This window comes from Rhea pennata, chromosome 3, assembly GCF_028389875.1.
Source record: "Rhea pennata isolate bPtePen1 chromosome 3, bPtePen1.pri, whole genome shotgun sequence".
NCBI lineage: Eukaryota > Metazoa > Chordata > Aves > Rheiformes > Rheidae > Rhea > Rhea pennata.
Genome location: NC_084665.1, coordinates 78,613,229 through 78,636,176, shown reverse-complemented (window position 1 = coordinate 78,636,176; position 22,948 = coordinate 78,613,229). Strand labels below are relative to the sequence as shown.

Here is a 22,948-nt window from a genome sequence, read left to right as displayed (position 1 = left end):
ACTCTTGCTGCTTGCTTGCAATGAGGGCAGGAAGAAGGCAGCACATTCCTGAAAATGTGGGGAACAGAGCAAGGAGTATCCTGAAGAGCCTAACACTGCTTGCAAGAATCTCAGATTTCATCTTGGGTTGGCAAAAGGGAGGGGAAAAGGACAGTTACTGTGGCTTTGAGCTCTGCATTACAGATTTTTGAGATCAGGAGGGATACCTTAAATTGCCATCTGAAGCAAAAGTGACAGCAGAAAGAATCCAGATGCTAAGATGAAAGTACTCAGACAAGAGATGTCCAATCCTAATGGAAAGAAGTTGTAAACTAGAGAAGGGGAAACAGGCTTATCGTTGACTACTAGGAGAAACTGGAGACGTGTGAAAAAAGTAAGATATGTCTACATTTTTTTAAAGAGCTTCTAAGTACTCTGGAAAGGAAATTTCTCTAAAGAACTTGTTAATGTCAATTAGTCCCTAAAAATTGTGAGAAAGATGGCTGGTGGAGAAAGAAGTGGTACTCTGTGGAAAGGAGGTTGCTCTTGATTCTTACAAAGTTAATGTAATGTTATGAATTACCATATTGAGTAGATATTCAACATCTTGGCTGAATTAAAACTTCACATGCTCAGGTTACTGGGCTTAGGTCAGTGTTAACAGAACAAAGCAAGCTAGTTGGGGAGCATGAATACAGGTCTGAACTCAGCAGGTGCCCTGCATCTTGTATCTAGTGTCATCTTGTCTGCATGAGGCAGGGGAGAGGATCCTGAGACTCCTGCTGAATTCAAATTTCAGTGAGAGACAGGAACCAGGAGCAACTGGCTTTTTACAGAAGCAGTCACCAATGATGACTCCACGGTGCTGCAGTGAATGCAGTGACTCCTCTAAATATAACATTTCACTCCGCAATTGTGGTATGCTGGTGTTGAAAAGATGGTATAATAGCTTATTAGTGCATTGAATTGTGCTAGGAATCAAATACAGCTTGTCTTCTGGTAAAGCTAGAGGGAAAACAAGATCTTGAATACCTAATTTTTCTAAAGGTTTTTCCTTAGTAACAACAAAAGGCAATAAAAAAGAAAACCTAAAAAACCCTCTTTATCATTTTTAGCAAACAAAAATATGTTTTGATAGGGTTTTTTCCTGTTTAAATAGTGAAATATTTTCATTAAAATCCAGGCATTGAACTAGCCCTTTCCCTAGAGGAAGAAAAGGCTATGGATTACACTACATCCAGCCAACATTATCATTAAAAGGTCTTCACTGCGTGCCTGTTAATTGCATACCAAACAGCATTTTCAGGTTGCTCCCTAGTAACACTACTATTCTTAACAGCATCTTGAAGACTGCTCCTGATGAAGAAGGAAGAGGGAATTTAAAGGATGCAAAAGGAAATAGAAGGGACCAAAAAAAAAAAAACTTTGCAAAGAAATGTGCATGATGCAATTCCTGCCTATGATATGGACAGCAGGAGAGGTGGTGAGCAGTAAATCAACATCAAAAGATTTTTGTTTCCAGAAACACAAGACTGTCAAGCCCACTTCCGCATGCAGCCACACTCTTCAGTCTAGTTATGATTAAAATAACCTTGACTGACTAAGCACATACTGAGTAATTACACCCTTCATTTCATTATCACTAAAATTAAAAAATAAATATACCCAGGAAAGAAAGTATGCATCAGGAGCCTGTAGTTTACAAGTTTATAGAAGTCCAATTGCCAACTGCAACCAGAAACATCTGCACTTCCACCTAATTTTCAGCAACTGGAATAAAACCCACAGCTCATTGACAGAGCTGCAAGTGGAAGGCTCACACACGATAACAATTAGTGCTCAGATTTCATCTCTGGTTTAACTCCAAAGAAATCGGTTGCATTATGCAGAGAATGAATTCGGTCCAGCATGTACAAACATAACCTCAAAGGGACTGAATGTGTGTAACGGGCAATAAGTCTTGCATGAACTCATAAATCAAATTACCAAGCTGGAGGCAGATGTGTTTTGTTGAATAACATGCTCTCCTGCGCTTCTGAGTTTTTGCTTTAATGGGAAGACTTAAAAAAATATTTGCTTTATGTTTTCTAACTAGCTCGCCTGATGTTCTCTCTCACACTCCCCCTTTCAGCACAACCAGCATAGAAATCAGGCACATGAGACAAGCTTGCAGAACAGAATGGAAGAACGCTGGAGCACACATAGCTCCTCGTGAGTACACTGATTTATAAAATTGAGAACAAGACCCTTATAGGCTGAGAGGACCCAAACGCCGCTGGCTGTGGCATCTACAAAGGAAAAGCTGTCACCAGAGCAAACATTTCAGAGAGATGTTGAGCGCAGAGCTGAGTCTGCACGCTCCCTGCATCCGACGCTGTTGCTCTGTGTGCGCCTTGGGGTTGCCCTGCCCCTGCACAGGAGTGCTCCTCCTATATACGTTCTTATCGTTCTGGTCCCACACAGGCATAGGGGGCTGTAGCTGGAGGATGCTGAAACAAATTAAAATACATAATTTTTAAGGATGCACTCCCTCCTCGTTCCTCAAGGCAGCCACGTGGCCCCTTTCCTGCCCCCACTGCGTGTGCTTGCCTTGCAGACCACGTCTGCCCAGACGGTCCCCTAAATACCACCAACACCGCTCCTGCCCATGCTGGAACAGCAGCGCGTGTTAGCAGGTCTCCATGTCTTACCCCTTCTCCAGTCTTTCTGGATCTGTCGTGCACATATCATCAGCGTGGCTCAGGTCACATCTGCTAGTGTTTCCCCACCATTAACAAAAGGCCAAATACACACACGCTGTATAGCCCTACAGCCAACACACGCAGTTCACAGCAGTGAGAGACTGCAACTCTCAGCAACTACCAGCCTGCAGTAAACACGAAACTCTAAGGCACTTTCTTAATTAAAGATGATTCCAAATATCCAGTCTGAGAGCTGTCGAAACAATTCTCTGCCAGGAAACTGAGCTAGAAAAATGAGAATCAAGCATTAGTTCTCTGGGTGTTCCAATAATTTCATATGGTTCCTCTGAGAGGGGAAATGCTTCTTGTAGGTCTGGGGAATTGGTTTCTCATTGCGTTCTCCAATAATGGAATTTTATTAGATCTTAGCACTACTACTTTTGATGGCATTCTGAAATGTCATTACTTAAGAAAAAATCTCACTTTGCCAAATAAAAAGCACACAAACCTTCACTTTTTAAAATCACGTATTTCCTCCTCTCCCCCTCCCCAGAAATAGTATTTAGCAATCAGAGAGCCAAAATATAAAATTATTGAAGTGTTACTGACAATCTTTTGTCACTCTTCTCCTGCTTTGAAAACACGCTCTAAAAAATAAACAAACACCCACCCACCCCACAACGGTAATCACCTACGCCTGTAAAGATACTCATCAGATGAGGCAGCGCCGCGTTACACTAACACTGCCGAAGAGCAGCCTGTGCAGCAGGATGGAAACTTTGCCTCGCTGGTGACAGCTCTCAGTCAGAGCAAGCCTGGCCCCACTTGCTACAGGGAGGCCAGGCAAAGACTGCGAATATTGTACCCATCCCCAAACTGCAGAAAGCCCTGGGGGGCACTCTGCCCAAGCAGGGGCAAAGTTTAGAAAAGGATCGACATCACTGAAGGTGTTCAGAGAGAAGATTAGGAAGACTGGACCGATGGGCGGCCGCCAGACTCGGCTGAACTCTGCCTCTGTGATACTGAGGCGAGTCACTCAAGGCGGGATGTATCTCACCCAGTCTCCAACACTGAGATCCAAACCAGTTGCCTAAACTTCCTTGATAGACCAGCGGGAAGACCAGGAACTTCTAACAGAAAATTTGAGATGTGCAATTCACATCATCTGGCCTGTTTTAAATAGCTACCCTTAAATAAAATGAACTGCACCCAGAAGGTTTCCCGTATTTCAGTTCAGTTTACAAGGACAGCTATCTCAAATGTAGATATCTAAGTTAATTGAGATTAGTCTCACACTTCTCCATCTCCTGGCAGGTCACTTATTTAGACTAAAAGCTCTTACAGTTATGGAATTATGTCTACCTGATGCAAAAGGACCAGTGTTAATGTGGGACTTTACTGCGCAGACTTACTCCTACTATAAATAGGCCACAGCTAACCATTTATGCTTTAAAGAATCAGTGCTTTGGGAAGATAACCCTTTCTAGTGTGCCACGCAAAAACTAGTGTAACAGAGACAGTTTGGTGTGTCCACATAAAAGCAAGTGGAAGGATAAGTAGTAGCAGTGCAGAGGTTTCCAGGAGAGAAAGGGGAGTATGGCTGTAACTGCCTGAGCCCTAGCTTAGACCCCATCAGAAATTCTCAATATTGCTCTGATCATCCATGTAGCAGTTGCAAGAGGGGGCAATAAAACACTATTAAGATGTTATACGTTGAAAATACAAGATCTCTCTTATCAGAGGAGACTTAGAGAGGTTAGTCTAATAACCTTACCAAACTAAGTTCATTTTGCCAAGTTCTTTATAAATATATCTGGATGGTAAAAACCAGTTGCAGAAAAAGAGCCATTTAAGCACAAAGACCAGTGATAACACAAGAAAACCTGCACCTGAAAATAATGAGGGTAAAAATCAGATGAAGGTGTTTTTTTTTTTTTTTTTTTTTGTTTTTTTTTTTTTTTTTTCCCCTTCTAGAATAGAATAGATATTCTGGAAAAGCCCCAAATAAACAAAGTAAAGCAAAGAAAAAAACTAAGCACTTTCAAGACAGAACCCAAACACCTGCTTAAGGATTTATACAACACAGTGATCCAAGAGATCCAGTCTCATATGGTGCTGCTGGTGCTAAGCCAAATGTACAGAGTTCAGATCAGATTTTGTCTTCCACGCCAGTAGACTGAACCAGGCTGTTCTTGGGCTGCTGCAGCGAAGGCCAAGGACACACTTGGGCTTCTGAGTCCTGAGCTTGGACTCCAACATCAGGACAGAGACTGATCTGTGAGCACTCATCAGCTGAGGCATAGGTACTCACGACTTCTGTAAGTTAAGACAGCAGCTAAGCATGGTTTACAAACACCACTGGCATCTGATGTTGGACTTGAAAACAAAAGTCTTAGTGATTTACACGAACTAACCTCCAGCATCCCTGTACAACTGGTGAGTTTACCTTTGTGGAAGAAAGTCATCAAATGATATTGTCTCAGTCAGAAGTAGTAGGTCAAGAATTCGCAGGACCATTTTGGCCTCAGCAGTATTGAGTTGCGCACAGCAATGAGGAATTGTATGGATTCAATTGCTCTGAAGTGTGAAGGTGAGCCTCTTTTCAGTCTTGAGAATTAATTTTTAGTTTTGTTAATCAAATCTTCATACACAACTAATGTCTTCTGTGATTTCTGTCAGGATTTTAATTCATAACTATTTGTTTACTGCCAACACAGCTGATTTTAAACCAGAATAGTAAGTAAATTTTCTTTAATCTTTGCTCTTTCACACTGATCTTTACAAAACTGTAAGTACAGCATGAAATAGACTTTATAGCATCTGCTTTAGGAGATGAAGGCAAGTGATAAATTACTTGCCTAGGAGCAGATATGGTTATTAATCAACGTGGCTGCAGGGTCTAATGCTTTGAAGTTGCACTGAGTGTTAAATAACAGGTAAAAGGGAGGAGGTTTTTTGCTTTTTAAAGCTTAAATTTAAGCTTTTTCTATAAAATAAAGTTGACATCTGTTAGTTGTCATGCAAACAATTCTTCATGAAGAAACTAGTGTAAATTACAGCTTTCAAATCAAAATCAGCACATAAAGACTGCTTTGCATTTCTTTTAATAATAACACACAGGCCTGATACAATTTAGTCTTTTATGCAGTTTGTCAAAGTTTATTTGAATGGGAAGAGTTGAATGCAATTCTTTGCCATTCTCTGAAAGTTATGCCCACTGGCACTTCCTGGTTAAATGCAGATTTTACATTACATTCTTAGATTCTCCTTTCTAGTTTAATTTGTTTTCCAACAAAGCATCTCAGCCACTTAAACAGTTCCATCCTGCATGCAAATTCCTCACTCATAGCACTTACTGATGGCATCACAAGAGGTTTGACCTACAGAGCTCCCAAAGGAGAAAAAACTACTACAGAATTAAGAGTTTGCATGTGTGAACATGCATGATTTATTTGTGAATATACTTTCAAGACAGAATGAACTCTCTGCCTCTCAGGGCTTCTCTGTCAAAAGTTTTTAATTTTGCTTTGCAGCATAATCTTTAGAATATATGCAGTAGCCAGGTCTGAATTTCAGATTAAGTGTTATGGCTTTTTGGAGAGAGGTGTTATGCTGGAGCTCAGGGAGGGAGTTTACATTTCAGTACAGATTTTCCCTTGTATTTTACTGCATACTAAAATCTAAGCTGGACAGAACATAGCAACCTTCCGAGGAAAACATCAATACTACATACAAAGCAAATCTATACTGGGACTTGATAAATGGTTTAATTTAGAGAGCTGAATCAGCCCTACTGTAACAACTGCAATTCAGACTGATGTCCACCTGCAAGAAGATGGAACCAGCTGCTTCCTGTGACTAGGCTAGAAGAGCACTATATATCTGACACTGTCTCCCACAAGTACTCTTGTATCTGAGTTAGGACAATACAATCTGGATGAGTAGACAACCATTTGGGTAAAAAAAAAATGGTTGGATGGTCAGACACAGAGGGTAGTGGCAGATGTGTCATATTCTATCCACAGAGGCCAGTTTCAAGAGGAGTGTCACAGGGGTCTATACTAAAATTTGTCCTGTTTAAACATCTTCATTAGTGGCCTGAAGGAGGTGATGGACTGCATTTTTGTCAAGTTTGCAGATAACACCGAACTGATGAGACCAGTCATTACACTCAAGGGCAGAGCTGCCATCCAGGGGGGACCCAGACAGATTGGAGGAATGGGCTGATAGGAATCTGATGAAATTCAACAACACCAAATGCCAAGTCCTGCACTAAAGCAGGAAGAACTCCCTGCAACGATATGGGCTGGGGATTTCCTGGCTGGGGAACAGCTCTGCAGAAAAGGCCCCTGGGGATCATGCTGCCAAGAAGGCCAACAGGACTTGAGGATGTATTAGCAGAAGATCAAGAGAAGTGATTATTTCCCTGTATTGAGCACTTGTGTGAGTATATCTATATACTGCGTCCAATTTTGTCTGTCTTGTATTAGGACGCCCAATGTTAGTTGGAAGTTAGTTCAGCAGAGAGCCATCAAGATGGTCAGGAGCTGGAACACTTGTCATCTGTGGAAAGGCTGGGGAAAACACAGCTTGTTCAGCCTAGAGAAGAGACGACTTCGGGGGGACCTAACAGCAGCCCCCAGCACCTACAAAGAGGTCATCAAGATGACACAGCCAGGCTTCTCAACAGAGTATGGCAGGAGGACAAGAGAGAGCAAGCATAAACTAAAATGAGAGAGGTAAAAACTGGGTATTAGGAAAAAGCTTGAACTTGAATGTCCTTATGTAACAAATTGCCTAGAGAGGTTTATTCCATTTTGGAGAAAATTCAGGAGTTTCCAAGACCCAACTGGATAAAGCCCCAAGCAACTTCATCTGACCTCACAGCTGACCTTGCTTTGCTTGGGGGCCTGGATTACAGACCTTTCAAGGTCCCTCGCTAAGCTGAATTATCCTGTGATCCTACATGAAGGAAGTTCCCAGCTATCACTAATCCATGGGGAATAGCAGTACCGTAGCACCCTCACCCCAGTAGTCAGTAGGAGAAACATAAAGGAATTAGCTTTCAAAAAGTTGAACTGTACGACAATGAGAAGGAAAATCTTAAGCATTCAGTGGTTTTCTCCTTTTTTTTTTCCTCACTATCCATCAGCAGTGGATTACAGACTGTACATTCAGCAACTGCCTATGCCAAAATTAGAAGAAAAACAAATATGAGAAAGATAAAATTTGATATCCTTATCCTTTCCTGTGGCTGATAAACTATTTTCTTCTCCGGATATACACCCATAAATTTTAAATCTAGATTTTTGTACCAGAAAACAGGACTCTGACTATATGCTTTGAAGATTATTTCAATGTTTATAAAACTTCACTCTCCAGAATTTTCCCAAAATACTGCTTCCATTCTCAGTCTCATGCAAGTCAATCCCTCTGTCTCCATGCTATTTACACTCCTCAGAGAAACAGAGGACTGTTATCCAGATAACTGTTAGATATCTGTTAGACAGATCATGTTCTTTTAATGTTTCCTCAAATCCACCCTAACACCAAAAAAAAAGTTCATGCTTCTTGTCGTAATATCAAAATGGCTTTCCATTTCTGGGGAAGTGGTCTCATGACTGACTGCAGAATAATAGGTGAAGTCTCATCAGAGAGGGAAATGAGCCCACTCAAGCTCTTTGATGTCACTGAACACTAAAACCCCCATGTTGCCTGTTTTCCTCTCAAGGTTACAGTGAGAAGAACTACAGGATGCCTTGTCCGTTCACTCTGCATCAGCCTGATCCAAAGTCCCCGACATGAGTGGAAATATTCCATTCAAGTCCCAAGTCTTAAAGAATAAAAGCAAGGAACAGACGAGACATTAGCTTCAAATAGAGTTGCTTGGAATTCCTGCCTTGAAGTAGGAACAGAACAAATTTGAGATTAGGCAAGAAGGATTTTTAAAATTAAAAAGAATGTCAGGAAGAGAATGTTTTAAATTTCCAATTGAAAAAAAAAGAAGTGCTTTGCAAAATATTCTGTGAAAATGTTTTGCATTAACTTATTTATGCAGTCAAGGGAACACTCCTCTCACATTCAGTGTAAAAATGAAAACCTGAATGTCACAGTATTTACTTGGATGTTCTCTTCATAAACTGGAGCTTATCAGAGTCTTTGTGCAACACAGAACTTCTCAGACCACCTTCCAATTAAAGAAAAACTAAATAGAACCATGTAAGTAGAATTGGTTAATTCAGATATTTCACAAATAGGAACTGACAGAACATTGCAAAGTGTATAATGGCTTTATTCTCACTGCGTGAAATTCAGCTCCTGGCTTAATTAACACAATAATTCTGCATAAGGGAGCTACCTGAATGCTATCAGAATAAGAGGCTCTATGGTGCTCACAATGCACGAACACACTCAATCAAACCCTATGCAGTATGAATACAACTACAGAAAAGCCTGACTCCATGCGTTACGTGTGCGTTGTGTTCCTTGGCTGCCCTCCAGCTGGGTGCTTTCTTGTAACGTAACTCTAACCCAAAAAGTTATATGCTTAGGATTCACAGGTACAATCTTCCAGTCCACAGAAGGTCTTATAATCACTCCATAGTATCCTGACAACCAAGTGACTGTTCTCAAGAGGTCTGTTGTATCATGAGATTCCTATCCTTTTTGTGGATCAAGCTGCTGTTCATTTGCTCTGTGACTAATTTTTCTAAAATCAAAACAAACATTCTAAGGCATATATCTCTCTCTCCCTCCAGACATTTCACTAATGTACAGTCTAGAATTGTTACAGTACAACTCAGTAGTAAAAAAAAAAAACTTATTTTCTGCTTTTATCTTCAAAATGGTTCCATCAGGAGTGCTGAACCAAAAGAAAACACTGAAGAAAAGCAAGAAATAAAGTGAAAAGCACATCCTGCACTTTATAACAAAAAACTTGAATTGCACTGCTTGCTCTGTAAATACTACAGAAGAGCTCCTCCTTAGCTCAGGCTGCCTATTTCTTAAAAAACAAAGACATGCAGAATATGCTGCAGGCAATGAAGCATATTAGCATTTTAATTCATGCTAGTGTATTCTCTGAGGGGAAAGCTGTCTTGAAAGCTACCTAAGCCTGTGTGTCAGGAACTTCCTCAAATGTGTTTTGGCAACAGTTATTTGAGAGATGAAGATTTCTGATGTTTTTACAATTCCCTAAAAAGAAATTGGGTAACTTCAAAAAACCAAATTGCTGCCAATTTCAAAACAGGATGTTTCTGTTATTGATGACTGTAATTGGGACTAGTGACCTTGCAAATGTAAACAACCCATCCATTACCTCTTCTTGTCTAATTACTGTTGCAATTTCCCTCTCTTTTTAAACCATGCTGCATGAATAGCTTAGCAGTAATCATCAGGCAATGAGTAGACCAATCACAGAAATGAAAATAGCAGTAGTCAATGACACCAGCTAGCTGAAAGTAAAATGAGGAGAAGTATTTAGTGTATGGCTAGTGATTTAAAATCAAGGTGGCTGTTATCAGCACATAGAAAAAAAGAAGACAGAAAAGACACCCCCAACAAGAAGATACTTTACAAGTACATCTGAAGAATGAACCACTGTCAGGAGGTAACTTGGAAAGTACCTAAGCCCCTGAGGTGGCAAGAAGGAAAATTCTACTGTTTCCCAGCACTTCATCTTGCAGTTAAAATGTGATACCTGAGACCTCACCTTCTGATGTCCAAATTCATTCAATATTGTGCCCAGCTTCTTTGTGTTGCTATGAAGCTTACGAGCAGCAATAGCTGGGTTGGGATCCCTCCAGTCAATGGACAGGCGATGATACCAGAGATGCCGTCCCTCCTGAATGTGCGCCGATTTGATGCTGGGATCAAAACGATGCACTTCACATCCACTGTTAGCCATGTTCACCTCAAACTGGTTGTCATCATTGCCCAGCCTACGAAAAAGATGACATAACTAGTGGAGCTGCAAAAAAATATATTAGTAAAAGCAGAATATCATAAGGACTCATGGGCATGTAAGGAGGCAACAATTCTATCAGTCAGTTTCTGAAGAAAAGTGAAGAAACTGTTGGGCTACTTTTTAGGGTCCATCCATAGCACTGAGCACAAGCTAACCCTAATTCTGATGAGACGACCAGAAATAAAGCTAATGGACCATAATCATGCTGAAGATTTGGAACAAGTAGTAAAATAAAGGAAGTTTAAAGGAATATGTGTTTTTCCCCGAAGTCACATGCTTAAGTGACCTCAAGAAACTTTTCATGAAACTTTTGATTCACCTAATTAAACTATTTCAATCATATTGGATGAACTAAACTCATCAGAAAACTCAAGCACAGTGCAATATACTGCATATGGTTTATAAAGAAGGGCTCCTGTCAAGACAAGGAGTAAATCATTTTTAGCCAGGCAAATAACTATCCCAAAGAACTGATTTCTTAATTCAGAAGGAGACATCATTTATAAGAGAGTAAATTAAACATTCACATCTTAGTGCTGTCATTAATACAAGTACTTAGTACCATATCAGCATATCCATATTCCTCTATTTTCAATCTGCTTTTTCCTAAAAGATTAAAATATATTCTTTAGTCCACAGTGCACAGACTTCCAGTCACCAAGGTATATGCAGAAGAGCAAATATATTTAAAATGTACACAAAATTTGTTTTGTAAAATCAGGCATATTTCCCACTATATCTATAATCTGGTGTTACAAAGACAAGCTGCAACTGTCACCAATAAAGACAGGACCCAGGAACAAAGTGCCACTCTTTCTCCAGGTACATGAAGATAAAAATGCAAATCTAAAACTAAATTCTTCCCAAGAGCAGCAGAACTGGTACACAAACTTAGAGAAAGATGCCTGCTAATTTGACAAAGACCCAAAAGAAGAGGAAAGATGAGCAGTCCCATAACACGGAGAATAGTATTGTCTCAGTCTCTGCAAGGAAAGGTGTACTGACATTAAATTGCCTTACGAAGCTGTGCCATATTCCCACCCCATACAGCCAGGTGAATCACACAGAGTTCACTAAAACTAAAACATTCCAGTATTTGCCACCACAGTCACACGTCTGCACCTCAGGCCTTCCCTACAGCGTAGGCTATGATGTCCACTTCACCCCTATCCTTCCAAGCTTGTTCCAAGTGTGTTTCAGTTCACGCACTAAACCTTAAACATAATCAAAATTATGCTGTAGGATTACACTCACGTCACATCAGGAAGAGACCCCAGCTTTTTAAACTGGAGTTTCAACTGGTTGTACTAACCGAGAAAACCCACTAGGTCCTAACAGCACAGCATTTATCTACCACAGACATACTGTTATCAGGCAGTACTCTCAGACGCACAGTCAGTGCACCTGCTATACGGCAACACAACTACCCTTAGGCACGTATTTTAAGAAGGGTGCGACTCTGAAATAATCCTAGTCATTTGAGTCTACATGTAAAATATAATACATTGGAAATTATGCTACACTATGATACAGCATTAAACCAGTACTAAATGACTGACATGAAGACATACTGGTAAACGAAAACAAATCCAAGTTCTGAAACAGCGTTCGGAAGAGCATACATTTTGGAAGTTATGAATACAGTACCACTTCTGCTGCACAGTATATACACTGTCCCACGAGAACAGCTTCCACTGAACACCTTTCTTCTTCACAAATCTTGAGAAAGAAAAAGGATACAGGGCTTGCAAAAACAGCACGCTTTTAAGAATTATTTTATTTCACATGACTTAAGCTTATAAAAACGTACAGGATGAAAAGAGATTAGTTTTCCTTTAATTCGTTCAATATCATTAAACCAGTACTAAATGACTGACATGAAGACATACTGGTAAACGAAAACAAATCCAAGTTCTGAAACAGCGTTCGGAAGAGCATACATTTTGGAAGTTATGAATACAGTACCACTTCTGCTGCACAGTATATACACTGTCCCACGAGAACAGCTTCCACTGAACACCTTTCTTCTTCACAAATCTTGAGAAAGAAAAAGGATACAGGGCTTGCAAAAACAGCACGCTTTTAAGAATTATTTTATTTCACATGACTTAAGCTTATAAAAACGTACAGGATGAAAAGAGATTAGTTTTCCTTTAATTCGTTCAATATATACTAGCAAAAAAGTTCAGAAGTTAATCAAGTGAATGGAAATACTTGTTTGCATGTGACATTCTACAGATGAACGAAGACCAACGTAATCCCTTCTGAATGAGAAGTTGGCTAAAAATGAACAAATGTGAATTGTTTGGACAATTAAGGCATCAGAGTGATGAGCATATCAGGGACTGGTGGACACATGCATGTGTGATATGCTCCTAACAGTTCCAGCTCATTTGTTTGGGAGGGCCAGATGCTTTTGGTATAAACAATATTCCCACTGCCTTGAAGCAAATTATTACTCAAATGTGGCTGAAAAGTTATGTTTACGGTGGTGCAAAATATTAAAAAATAGTTGAGGGCGAGGAAGGTGTTTGTATAGCTTCTGACTTCTTGGCCTGCAGCTCACATTTATGCTGGAAGAGAGAGCTAATCAACAGCAAACGCTAACAAGAGAAAATAATATTTAAAAGAACTGCAAAATGATTTGCAAAATTCCAGGCCCACACATGACCGTGCTAATGCAGCATGAAAAAAGTAAGCAAGTGAGGCTTCCTGAGAAAAATTTTGCATTACTTTAAAAGGATTATGATCTGAACAGAGGTGCGTTGGGGTCACAAAAGATTAGAGAGGCCTTTCCACACCAGTGGGAGAGGACAGCTGCCGTCTTCAGGAACGGCGAAACATAAAATGAGTAAGATGACCTATTTTTACAGTAAAGAGAAGACCGAACCTGGTCACACAGTCAAGAGTTACATGCGATCCCCTGTAGCAGGGGTAAAGGTGACCCTCAAAAGGAGAAGAACAACATCCAGCAAAGGGGCCCTTATTCCACTCGCCCACAGTGCAAGAAAAGGGCTCCGCAGGCGCTGCTGCCAGGCAGCAGGGCAGGCAAGCCCATAGAGGAGACCGAGCGGCACACAGGACAGTGGTGTCCCTTGGCTATCCTCTGCTTGCAAGGTTCGCCGAGGGTCACGGTAAACAGAGCCTCACACTTTGAATAAACACTGGGCTGGAGCTTGCACCGAACCGAGCATCGCGTCCACCCGGAGCTCAGCGAACGTGCAGGCGGCGCAAGGGCGGCTGCGTCACCTGCTGCTTGCAGGTACGCCGGCTTCCAGAGGGACCACCAAACGGAGGGGTAAAAACATGCCTGCTAAGGCACTGCTTTCTCTTTTGGTAGTCGTCCCCCCCGCCTTCCCAAAGGAAAATAAGTGAGCTCTGTAGCCAGGCAGAAAAAGAAGCCTTCCTTGCCTGGACCCTGGATCCCCTTCATTTTAAGATCCTCCGGGAAGGTCTTTTATACAGTCTTGCAGTGAACTCTTAAAACCTCAAATGCTAAGTTTCTGAAATCCTATTCATTCATATTATCCCAGGCGCCTGTTGTGTTTGTTACAGACTTAGTTTAATCTAAGCAGATTTAGCGATAATAGCTAGAGCTCACTAATGCATACTGCAAGTACATGTCATACTGGGAAATCCAGTCCCCCAAGCAAAAACATTGCTGCCTCACAGTAGTGGAAGCAACTAATACTAATCTAAAAAGACCTCCAGAGGTGTCAGACACTGCTCACTCCCATTCGCATGTAACCTCTTCCACAACCCTCAGGAAGGCAGAGTACAAGCAGTATGTTTTGTTCAATTTTTAATGATGCATGGATTTAATTCAGGATTCCCAGTAACACTCAGGCTGAACTTTCGCATTTGTGCTCCCTCCATCCTCTCCACAGAGAATGTTCTTCATTGAAAGCAGCTGCTCTCCATTCGCTCTTTATGAAGTGCATGAGATAACAGAAACACTTAAAGGGGATTTTTGTCTTAGTCAGAAGAAAATTACTTTTCTGTCTGTCATAAACTAAAGGAAGTCAGTCTGAGAGAAGAATTAAGCAGTAATGAGCTCCAAAGGCTGCAAAAGAAATCTGAAGGATTAAAGATTACTCCTCCTTAACCCCAAATATCTCTTTTTATTTTTTTAGCTGTTTCATGAAATACGTCATTGCTGGGTATTTATTGCACATGTGTGCATGATGATCGACTTTCCTATCAACATCAACTTCAATCTCTGCTAAGCTTATTGTTCCACCAGAATAGAAAATCTGGCATTGGGGCTCCCTGTACCATATCAAAAACAGCACCACATTCAAAGTACTGACTAGTTGCGATCTGTTCCAAAAACACCAGCAGTTATCTTTGTGTTCATCAGCTTTGTGCCAGATCTGTCCTAGCACAGCTGGCATAAACTCTGCATTGTGTCTACTGGCTACTTCAATAGAAAAACATTTCTCAACCCACGCCTGGCCCATATCAGAGACAGAGGGACGTTAACACAGGGACACAGATCTAGCATTAATTGTGGTATTACTCGCACGGTAGATTCATTCCATTAACTTCAGGTATCTTGGTGCAGTACCCAAAAATCAGCAGCTATGTCATCTTGGGCTCCCTCTCAAATCAAAGAAAAGCCATAGGTACCTCCAGAAGGTTATTCAGCTTAGCTGATTTTCTACCTAAATGTGCCTTCCTCTCTCCACTGACTATTAGAAGGAGCCTCAGAGCAGGAAAAGTCAGGACCTAAATGTAGATTAATACAGCACCTCTCAACTTCCACAGGAAAGTAAAAAACTTAATGAAGAAAAAAATCATTTAAAACGTAAATTTTACATTAAAAACAAGTAAGTATCATTTAAAATAGATTACGAAGAATGTTCTGAAAATAAGAAGCAAGAGTAGTTGAGAGAAGCTTGCTTTCCATAGACATGATTCGCCTCTAAAAGAGAATTGTTTTTCTGCCACTGAGCAATACAGCTGAATGATATCTGAGAGCCCCTTCCTCTCTCAGGAGTTTGGTCTTTACAGCTCAGTGGTCTTTATACCACTTGATTCAAAGCCCACTCAATTTAATAGAAAATACTCTCTTTGACTGTAGGAGACTCTGAATACACTTTATGTTAATGGCTGTTGCTAACTGCTGTGTGCTAATCACTAAGAAACACCGAGACACAGCTCATTGTGGCGGAAGGCTTCTAGACAGCAGCAGCAAAATCACAGGAATAAACTGTGCTGATTCAGGGAACACAGAGCCTCTCGACATATCTCTAACCTGAAGCTAGCTCCCAGGAAAACAAACACCAAGTTTTACTAGCTGGCAGTCGTTTGGTGATCTATGTGAAATGAAGTCCAGATTCCAATGATCATAATCAAACTATGTACTGCTGTAAAATGTAAAAGCCCAGTGGTTTGATGAAGACTGAACTCCCTTGTCCTCCCAAGAGGTAGAGTTTATTATTAGCAGAGAAACAAGCTCCATTTGTAGTTTTACTACCTCGTTCTGTGAAGAATGAAGATCTCAATCTCAAGTGCTGAAAACATCATGAACACTATAAACATCTTAAAATAAAACTACAGTTGCCTTTATTATTATCACTTTGGCACATGTTACCCCTGAAGTGCTTAGCAAATACACTCTCATATGGAGATGTACGACTTTGCTAATGAAGTTTTATAAATAATGCTGCTGAAGTACCCCAAAATTACTCAAGGCATTTATGCTCAGGGAAGACAAGGTACACTGCTCATTTTAGCTCATTAATTCCCATCTTCCCCCATCAAAACCACACTCAATACTCACTATTAGACAATTTGCTTTCATGCTGATATTAGAAAAGTGAGGTAATATGAAGACCCTTATGAAGAAAGATTTTCCCCTAAAAACACAGTCTACAGCAACACATCTATATATATTAAAAACACCTGAACAAAGTCCACATTTTTAAAAGACAACATTGTTGTGCATGTTTTGCACTTATAAGTGCACTTTTTGAGGCTAAAATGTATCATGAAATGATTTGCTGCATTTTAAAGAGAGCACTTACCCAAGTGAATAGAGACGGCATTGCTTGTTTCTGATTCGATGAATAAGGCTAAACCTCTCATCAAGACAGACTGACCAGGGTTTCTTGGTGGCTTCAGGGTGCCCTGTCAGGCTGTTCAGGTTCATGTGCTCGCATGAAATCTGTCGAAATCAAAGGATGTTCCATTTTAATATGTAACTACTTTAATTTGTTTTTAATTTTGTCTTCTGGGGAATGAGTTGAAAGAAGAAAAATGTTAATTGGTTTAATTAAAATCTGACTGACAGTCAGATCTACAGCTATGGAGATTTGATTTTTTTTCCCTTGTTTGTGTGTTCTGTTTGGTGAAATTTAAGGCTTACATAATCCCCCAGAGAGCAACACAGTTTGAAAAGCAAGTAATTAAACATTAGTATACTACCCTGAAGTCAATTTTCCTGAGAACAAGTTATTTCAGTACATATTATTTTTTCCTTTCAAACCTTGGACTGGATTCTGCATCCTACATCATGTCAAAATAAAATCTCATGATTCACTATTTATTTAAAAGACAGTGTCACTGCAATGTACACCGTATATTACACCTTGAGTATCTCAGATTTCAGTTCCTGAAGAGATTTAATGATGACCTAAACACATCCCCTATCCAATAACAAAGGGATTTAAGCAAGTGCTTAACTAAACAGAGGAATCACTGCAAGTGTTTCAATGCTGTGCTAGCTTAGATACTGTCTAAGAGATAATTGTGATAAGAGATACAGAACCTGCAGGAGGAACAATGTAAGTCAAAGTCCTTGTAAAGAACAAGAAAACAACTAGTAAAAAGTGGTGAATTCATCAGAAACCTGGATGTGTTTTACATAATAAAGTGTCCGCATCATTTGACTGAAAGGTCAAGTCAGCTTTGCCAGCACCTAAGCAACAGCCTTGAACAGCCAAAACACAACAGGGACCGTGAGCCAACACAGTTACGGGATGTCTGAGTGACATTACACGCTCTTGTTTGCAATCCCAGCTTTGCCTGGCCACCCAGCAGCTATGTGAGAGCTTCAATGTCCCTGCTGCTCTCACCACTATAGACACAGAGCTGTCCTCTACCAGTCAGCACCGAGGCATCTGCAGAGGGCTGCCATTGCACCCACCAACTGATGGTTTCAAGGGCTGGAAAAGTGGCTGGCATCAGGGGCTACACCTTGCCTAACATCTCTGCAATGCTCTCCTAGAACACCATCCTCCTCCCAGACGGACTCAGGGAAAAGACATTTGTGGAGCTGGAAGACGAAGCCCCATGGCACGTAGAAGCCAAGGGAAAGCCAGCACAACTGGTAAGGCCATTGCTGTAGCAGTGTTAAGGAGGTAATGGAAAGCAAAGGTAAGCACAGCAGCTGCGGCTACTCCTGCTTAAGAGAGATTGCACTGCTCAGCACTGACAACAGCTTAGGAGTGCTTGCTGAAAATCTTTTCCAACCAAGAGTGGCCTGGCCATCAAATTCAGCAGTTGCAGGACACAGGCTGCTAAGATGCAAACATGAAAGCAAAGACCGCAAAGAACTATAGGTACCCAGCTGAGCCTTCGTGAGGAAGAGGTGCTCTCTGAACCCAGCTGGTGCTGGGTTCAACCTTCCAGAAACTCTCAGGGATGGGAGCTGTCAATGCCAGAAAGCCAAAACAGGAAGGAAAAACAACCGTAGAGCTAAAACCAGGTTAAATATCAGTCCTCAGCTGACTATTCTCACACCTTCCTTCTCAGGCTCAGTTTTCTGTTTTAGCCAAACTAAAGAGCACAGATTTTTTCATCTTTCCGAGTAATTACTCAGAAACTTTTGTTTCTGAACAATTATATACCAGGGGTGAGAATGAAAAGTGGAATCTAGCCTTTGCTGTGATAGGCACTGTCCACATGCCTTATAGTAAGTAAATAAAACATTCATTTTTAAAGAGGCTTAAGCTCTGAAAGATCATTATCTGGAGCATTACATTCACAGAGCTGCATGCTGCACAACCTCCCTACCCCTGCTTAGCTCATAATTTCCAGGGAAAATTTCATAAAAGCTTATATAGCATCTCTTCATGCTGCTCTAAGAATTCACTAAGCTTTAAGCAATGACTTGCACTGCACCCCACCACCTATTTCCCTTCTGTCATATAACAATCACAGAATAAGTGGCTTTGTGATAACAAGCACTAATTTTAAGACATAAAAAAACACATTCTCCACAGAAAAATAAAAGATTCTGCTATTCTATTACTTAATTGACGCATGGTATTATGAGCAATTACAACACTCAGAATTCATAGCAATTTTACCAGCTCTTGCTACTGAAATATAACCATAAATCAGAAGATCTGAACTCTACCTTTAGCACCATCACTGGTCTGTTGTGTAACATGCAGAGCATTAAAGCCCTGGGCTGGGCTTCTATACATTGCTCTTGTACAGGTAACAGTAAGCATAAGGTGCTTCTTCTGATTATTAGGTATTACTATTAAAAAAGCTTTTTTTTGCACCCCAGTGAACCCTGATGACATGGTATCTTCCCTCTCCACTGGTGTGATCTGTTTTGCTAATCACAATCAGCTGAGCACAATCCGAGTAATTAGCTGACACTTGCTCAGCACACAAATAAAAGGAGATCCCATGCTTATCTGTGTAAGTAGGATCCCATTCCCTGTAATGCTTATAACACTCATAGTGTTTTCCTGTCAGCTGTTAATCATGTAACATCTGCCAGGTCAGGAACAAGGGTTTCTCTCCTCTCTTGTTTTCACTTATGCTTGTCCCCAGGGTCAGTTACTCTGGGAACAAAACTTCTTGATTAGTGTGTCAGAAGCAATAAACTCTCTGCTAATTGATGTCCTTGTAAGTTTTGACCCAACTAGTGGAGTTTAGCAGAATCTGCCACTGTTTATTAAGTTGCTGAGATGAAGGATGTTCTCAGCCTTAATACGCCTGCCTCAGCCTTAGCTACTCTACTAGACAACAAGCAGCTCTACAGATATCTCTGCTGTCTCCATATGAGTCGTCTTGCCCAGTGCCAGGGCACATGGAGACCAAGATTTCCACTTCCACAATTCTGAACGCTTAACCAGGCTTGAGGATAAGTGAACCCTCTGCTGCCTTCCCAGTTACAATACCTTAGGCACAGCAGCATATTTTTCAATACATTTCAACTGACTCTTCCATGTCAGCTTTAAAAGTGTTGCAGTAACAAAGCATTACATTAATCTTACAGTTAATTACTTATGTTAATGACCTTTCAGTGACAGAAACACCTGAGGCATCTTATTCTTCTGTGTGGGAGACAGTGTAGTTAAATCTGTACTGAAGGGCCACTTGCTGATAGACCTGAATACTTAAAAGTACCTGCCCTGTCAGAATTGTGGATATCCAGTACTTTTTCCATTCTTCATTACAGGAAATATATATACAATGTTTTGTAGAAGTGATGTCTATATTAAGATATGATAATCCAATTTCCACATATTTGAGCCCTGGAAGCATCTGTCAGTGCAAGGTGGATTTGAAAAAGCACATAAATATACTAGTTTTTCAGATCATCACCACCTTTTTTGTTCTCAGGTAATCAGAATTATATTAGTACTATTGGGAAAACGCACCCAGACTAGGAACCAATGCCTTGTTCTCATTTTACTGTAAGCCTCAAATGCATCCTTTTTAACCTAAAATGAATCTTGTTATCACACTATTACTGACAGGTTGAGTGGTAGAATACAGTCCTTTTGCTACACATTGCTCAGTACTTTCCTGTATTTGAGAAAGTGAGAGAGAGAATGAGAAAGGAACAATGTCTAGAATTTCAGCTGTACTGTACTTAGAACATGAACAACTCTAAATAAAAAGCAAGGAAACACTGCACTCTTTCAACCCTGTGTTTTCATCTTTACATTCATGTTTGTTAGGTTATTTGATAAAAAGCTAGACTGCCCACATACAGAGGAGCACAGAGGAACATTGGGAAGGTGGGGGAACTCAAATAATACCTTGCCTTGGCTACTCCCAGGCCTCTCCCAGGAAGGCAATCAACCCCTAAAAACCTCAACACCACACACACAGGAAGGAGGTACACCACACACAAAGGCACAAAGCCAGACAGGGGGATCCTAAAAGCCCTGTCAGAGAACCAGTCTCCCTGCCCTCCAGCCCACGAGAGCTGAGAGTCTCTTGGTCCTGGTGTGAAAACCATCAACATGAGTCAATGGGAGACACTCTCCAGAGCATCCTTTGGACTTCTGGAGGCAGGGTTACTACTTAGGGGCGAGGGACTCATTGTGGTGTGGGATGCAGGGGAACAGTATTCAGGATTACACAAGACTTTTTATGGGATGTTCATGGGAGGAACTGAAGGCATAGAAAGGGAGGGATCAAGGAGGTTTGGAGAGGAACAAACATGGGAAAATAGAGGGATAATGAAATAAAAAGAGCCAGTCATATGTAAACAGTGCTGGTCAGTATGTTTATTTGGCCATGCCCTGTTCCTGATCAACACAGATTGTCCTGCCTTTTTACTAAATTCCATTTCTAATGTTTTCCTGGAAGCTCTCTATTCTGAGTGCACATGTGTGTCTAAGTGCCATAAGAATGGAACCATAAGTCAGAAGGCCTGTGAGACTCTGGTACCAGCAACTGCAGAGGGTGAATGTATGTAAGTCGGCATGTGATTGCTAGTAAATATCAAGCCAAACTAGCTGACAAGTAGGTTATGTTGCAGGTGGACTAGGTACATATGTACCAGGTATTGGAGGGGGGCTGTGGGCCTCAGGGGCTCGTATGTACAGCTGCCAGCAACTGGGGAGAGAGGGAATCCAGGGGCAGCTGCTGATCAAATTGAGTGTCTCAGCCCACTCGGTACACACATGTATAAATATTTCCCATTAACAGACCTTCATCCTGATCAGCCAGAGAGGGGAACAGGATGAGGCTCTTGGTACTGTTTGTGTCTGTGTTGATCTGTGTGGCTGGCTGTGTATATATGTGGTATGTATCTGTGTTCATGCATGTTTCTACTGGGAACACATGCTCAGCCTTGCTACTAGCTGGACGTGGCAGCACTGAAACTGCACAGCAGCCTCGCCTCATCAGGCTACCAGATTTGGCATCCCCCTAACAATGCTGACCATCACTACTAAGTTGAGCAACTTTAGAAATAAAACACATTCCAAGCAATTGCAACAGCAGCTTGGCATGAGGTTAATTCTTTATCTGAGAGGAAACAGGCTGTGTCAGGCAAATTATTTTCTATATAGAGACAGAAACAAAGAACCTACCTGAGAAGTGCTTATGTACTTCAGGAACCTCAAGGCCTCATAGTTCAGGGAAGGAGTTGGACTTGCCCATGGTTGTAGATCAATGTGCCATCTTATAGCCTGTAGAGGAAGAAAGAAGTCAGTTAAAAGAATACCATTCATTTCTCAGTACAAGCTTAAAATGCAAGGGCTAAAACAACCAAGGAGAATTCATTTTAAACAAAAAGGGTTTTCTAAAGCCTTGTCTACACAAGAAAGTCATTGCAGAATACAGTTTGAACTACAGTGAAAGAATATCTTATTCTGATTTATCTTAATCAACTTTGAAAGCAGATGTAGCTAATTCAGAAAAAAAACAGAAATGCTGACACTCAGCATTATTCTAGGACACCTCAGGAAGTGCTGGTTCATGTAAATACCACGAGAAAACTAAATCTGAATATCCAATTCTCTAGCAGGAATCTGAAAACACAAAATATTTTTTTATCTATTGCACAACTTTGCTTGAATATCGAGTGAAACAAGAACTCGTACTGTAAACAATAATCAATCACCAAAGAAAACCTCTGCAACAGTTAAAATACAGTGAGGATCAAGCTCCCCCTTAATCACTCGTGATTAACTAAGCTTCCATAAAGAGTATTTTTGTTTCCTTTTATTTTTTTCACGAGACCCTTCTGACATCCAATAAACTACCAAGCAAATAAACAAAAATCCCCATTTGAGAGTCCCAGAGGACTTCGTTTTACTAAGAAGCTCTGGAAAACATATAGAAAATGGCAATTAATTGGACTAGATGGAGTCAAGTCCCAGAGAGGAGGTGCTCAGCCTGCACCCAGGATGCCCCCAACCCTGGGCAGGTCTCGAGCCCTGCATGGGAAGAAGCAGCTAGCGCGGCTTAGGAAGAAGATGCAGTGCCAGCAGGGATCCTCGAATGACAGACGAGAACATAGGAAAGACAGAAAGAAAAAGCAAAGCTGAAAAACAAAGATTATTAAAGAGGACCAAGGCCAGATGCAGTTTGCCTTGAACTGATATCATGAGCTCCT

The 22,948-nt window shown here is 40.9% G+C and overlaps 1 protein-coding gene across 1 annotated transcript in view; it reads right to left on the bottom strand.

Annotated features, from left to right (window-relative positions):
- The window catches only part of METTL24 (methyltransferase like 24), a 54,950-nt gene that overhangs the window by 13,697 nt on the left and 18,305 nt on the right, over positions 1–22,948 (bottom strand). Inside the window, exons 2-4 of the mRNA XM_062573074.1 lie at positions 21,921–22,019; positions 16,656–16,795; positions 10,372–10,600 (exon numbers count right to left, since the gene is read on the bottom strand). Of these exons, the coding sequence (XP_062429058.1) occupies positions 10,372–10,600; positions 16,656–16,795; positions 21,921–22,019 (468 nt within the window). The remainder of the gene's footprint in view (positions 1–10,371; positions 10,601–16,655; positions 16,796–21,920; positions 22,020–22,948) is intronic.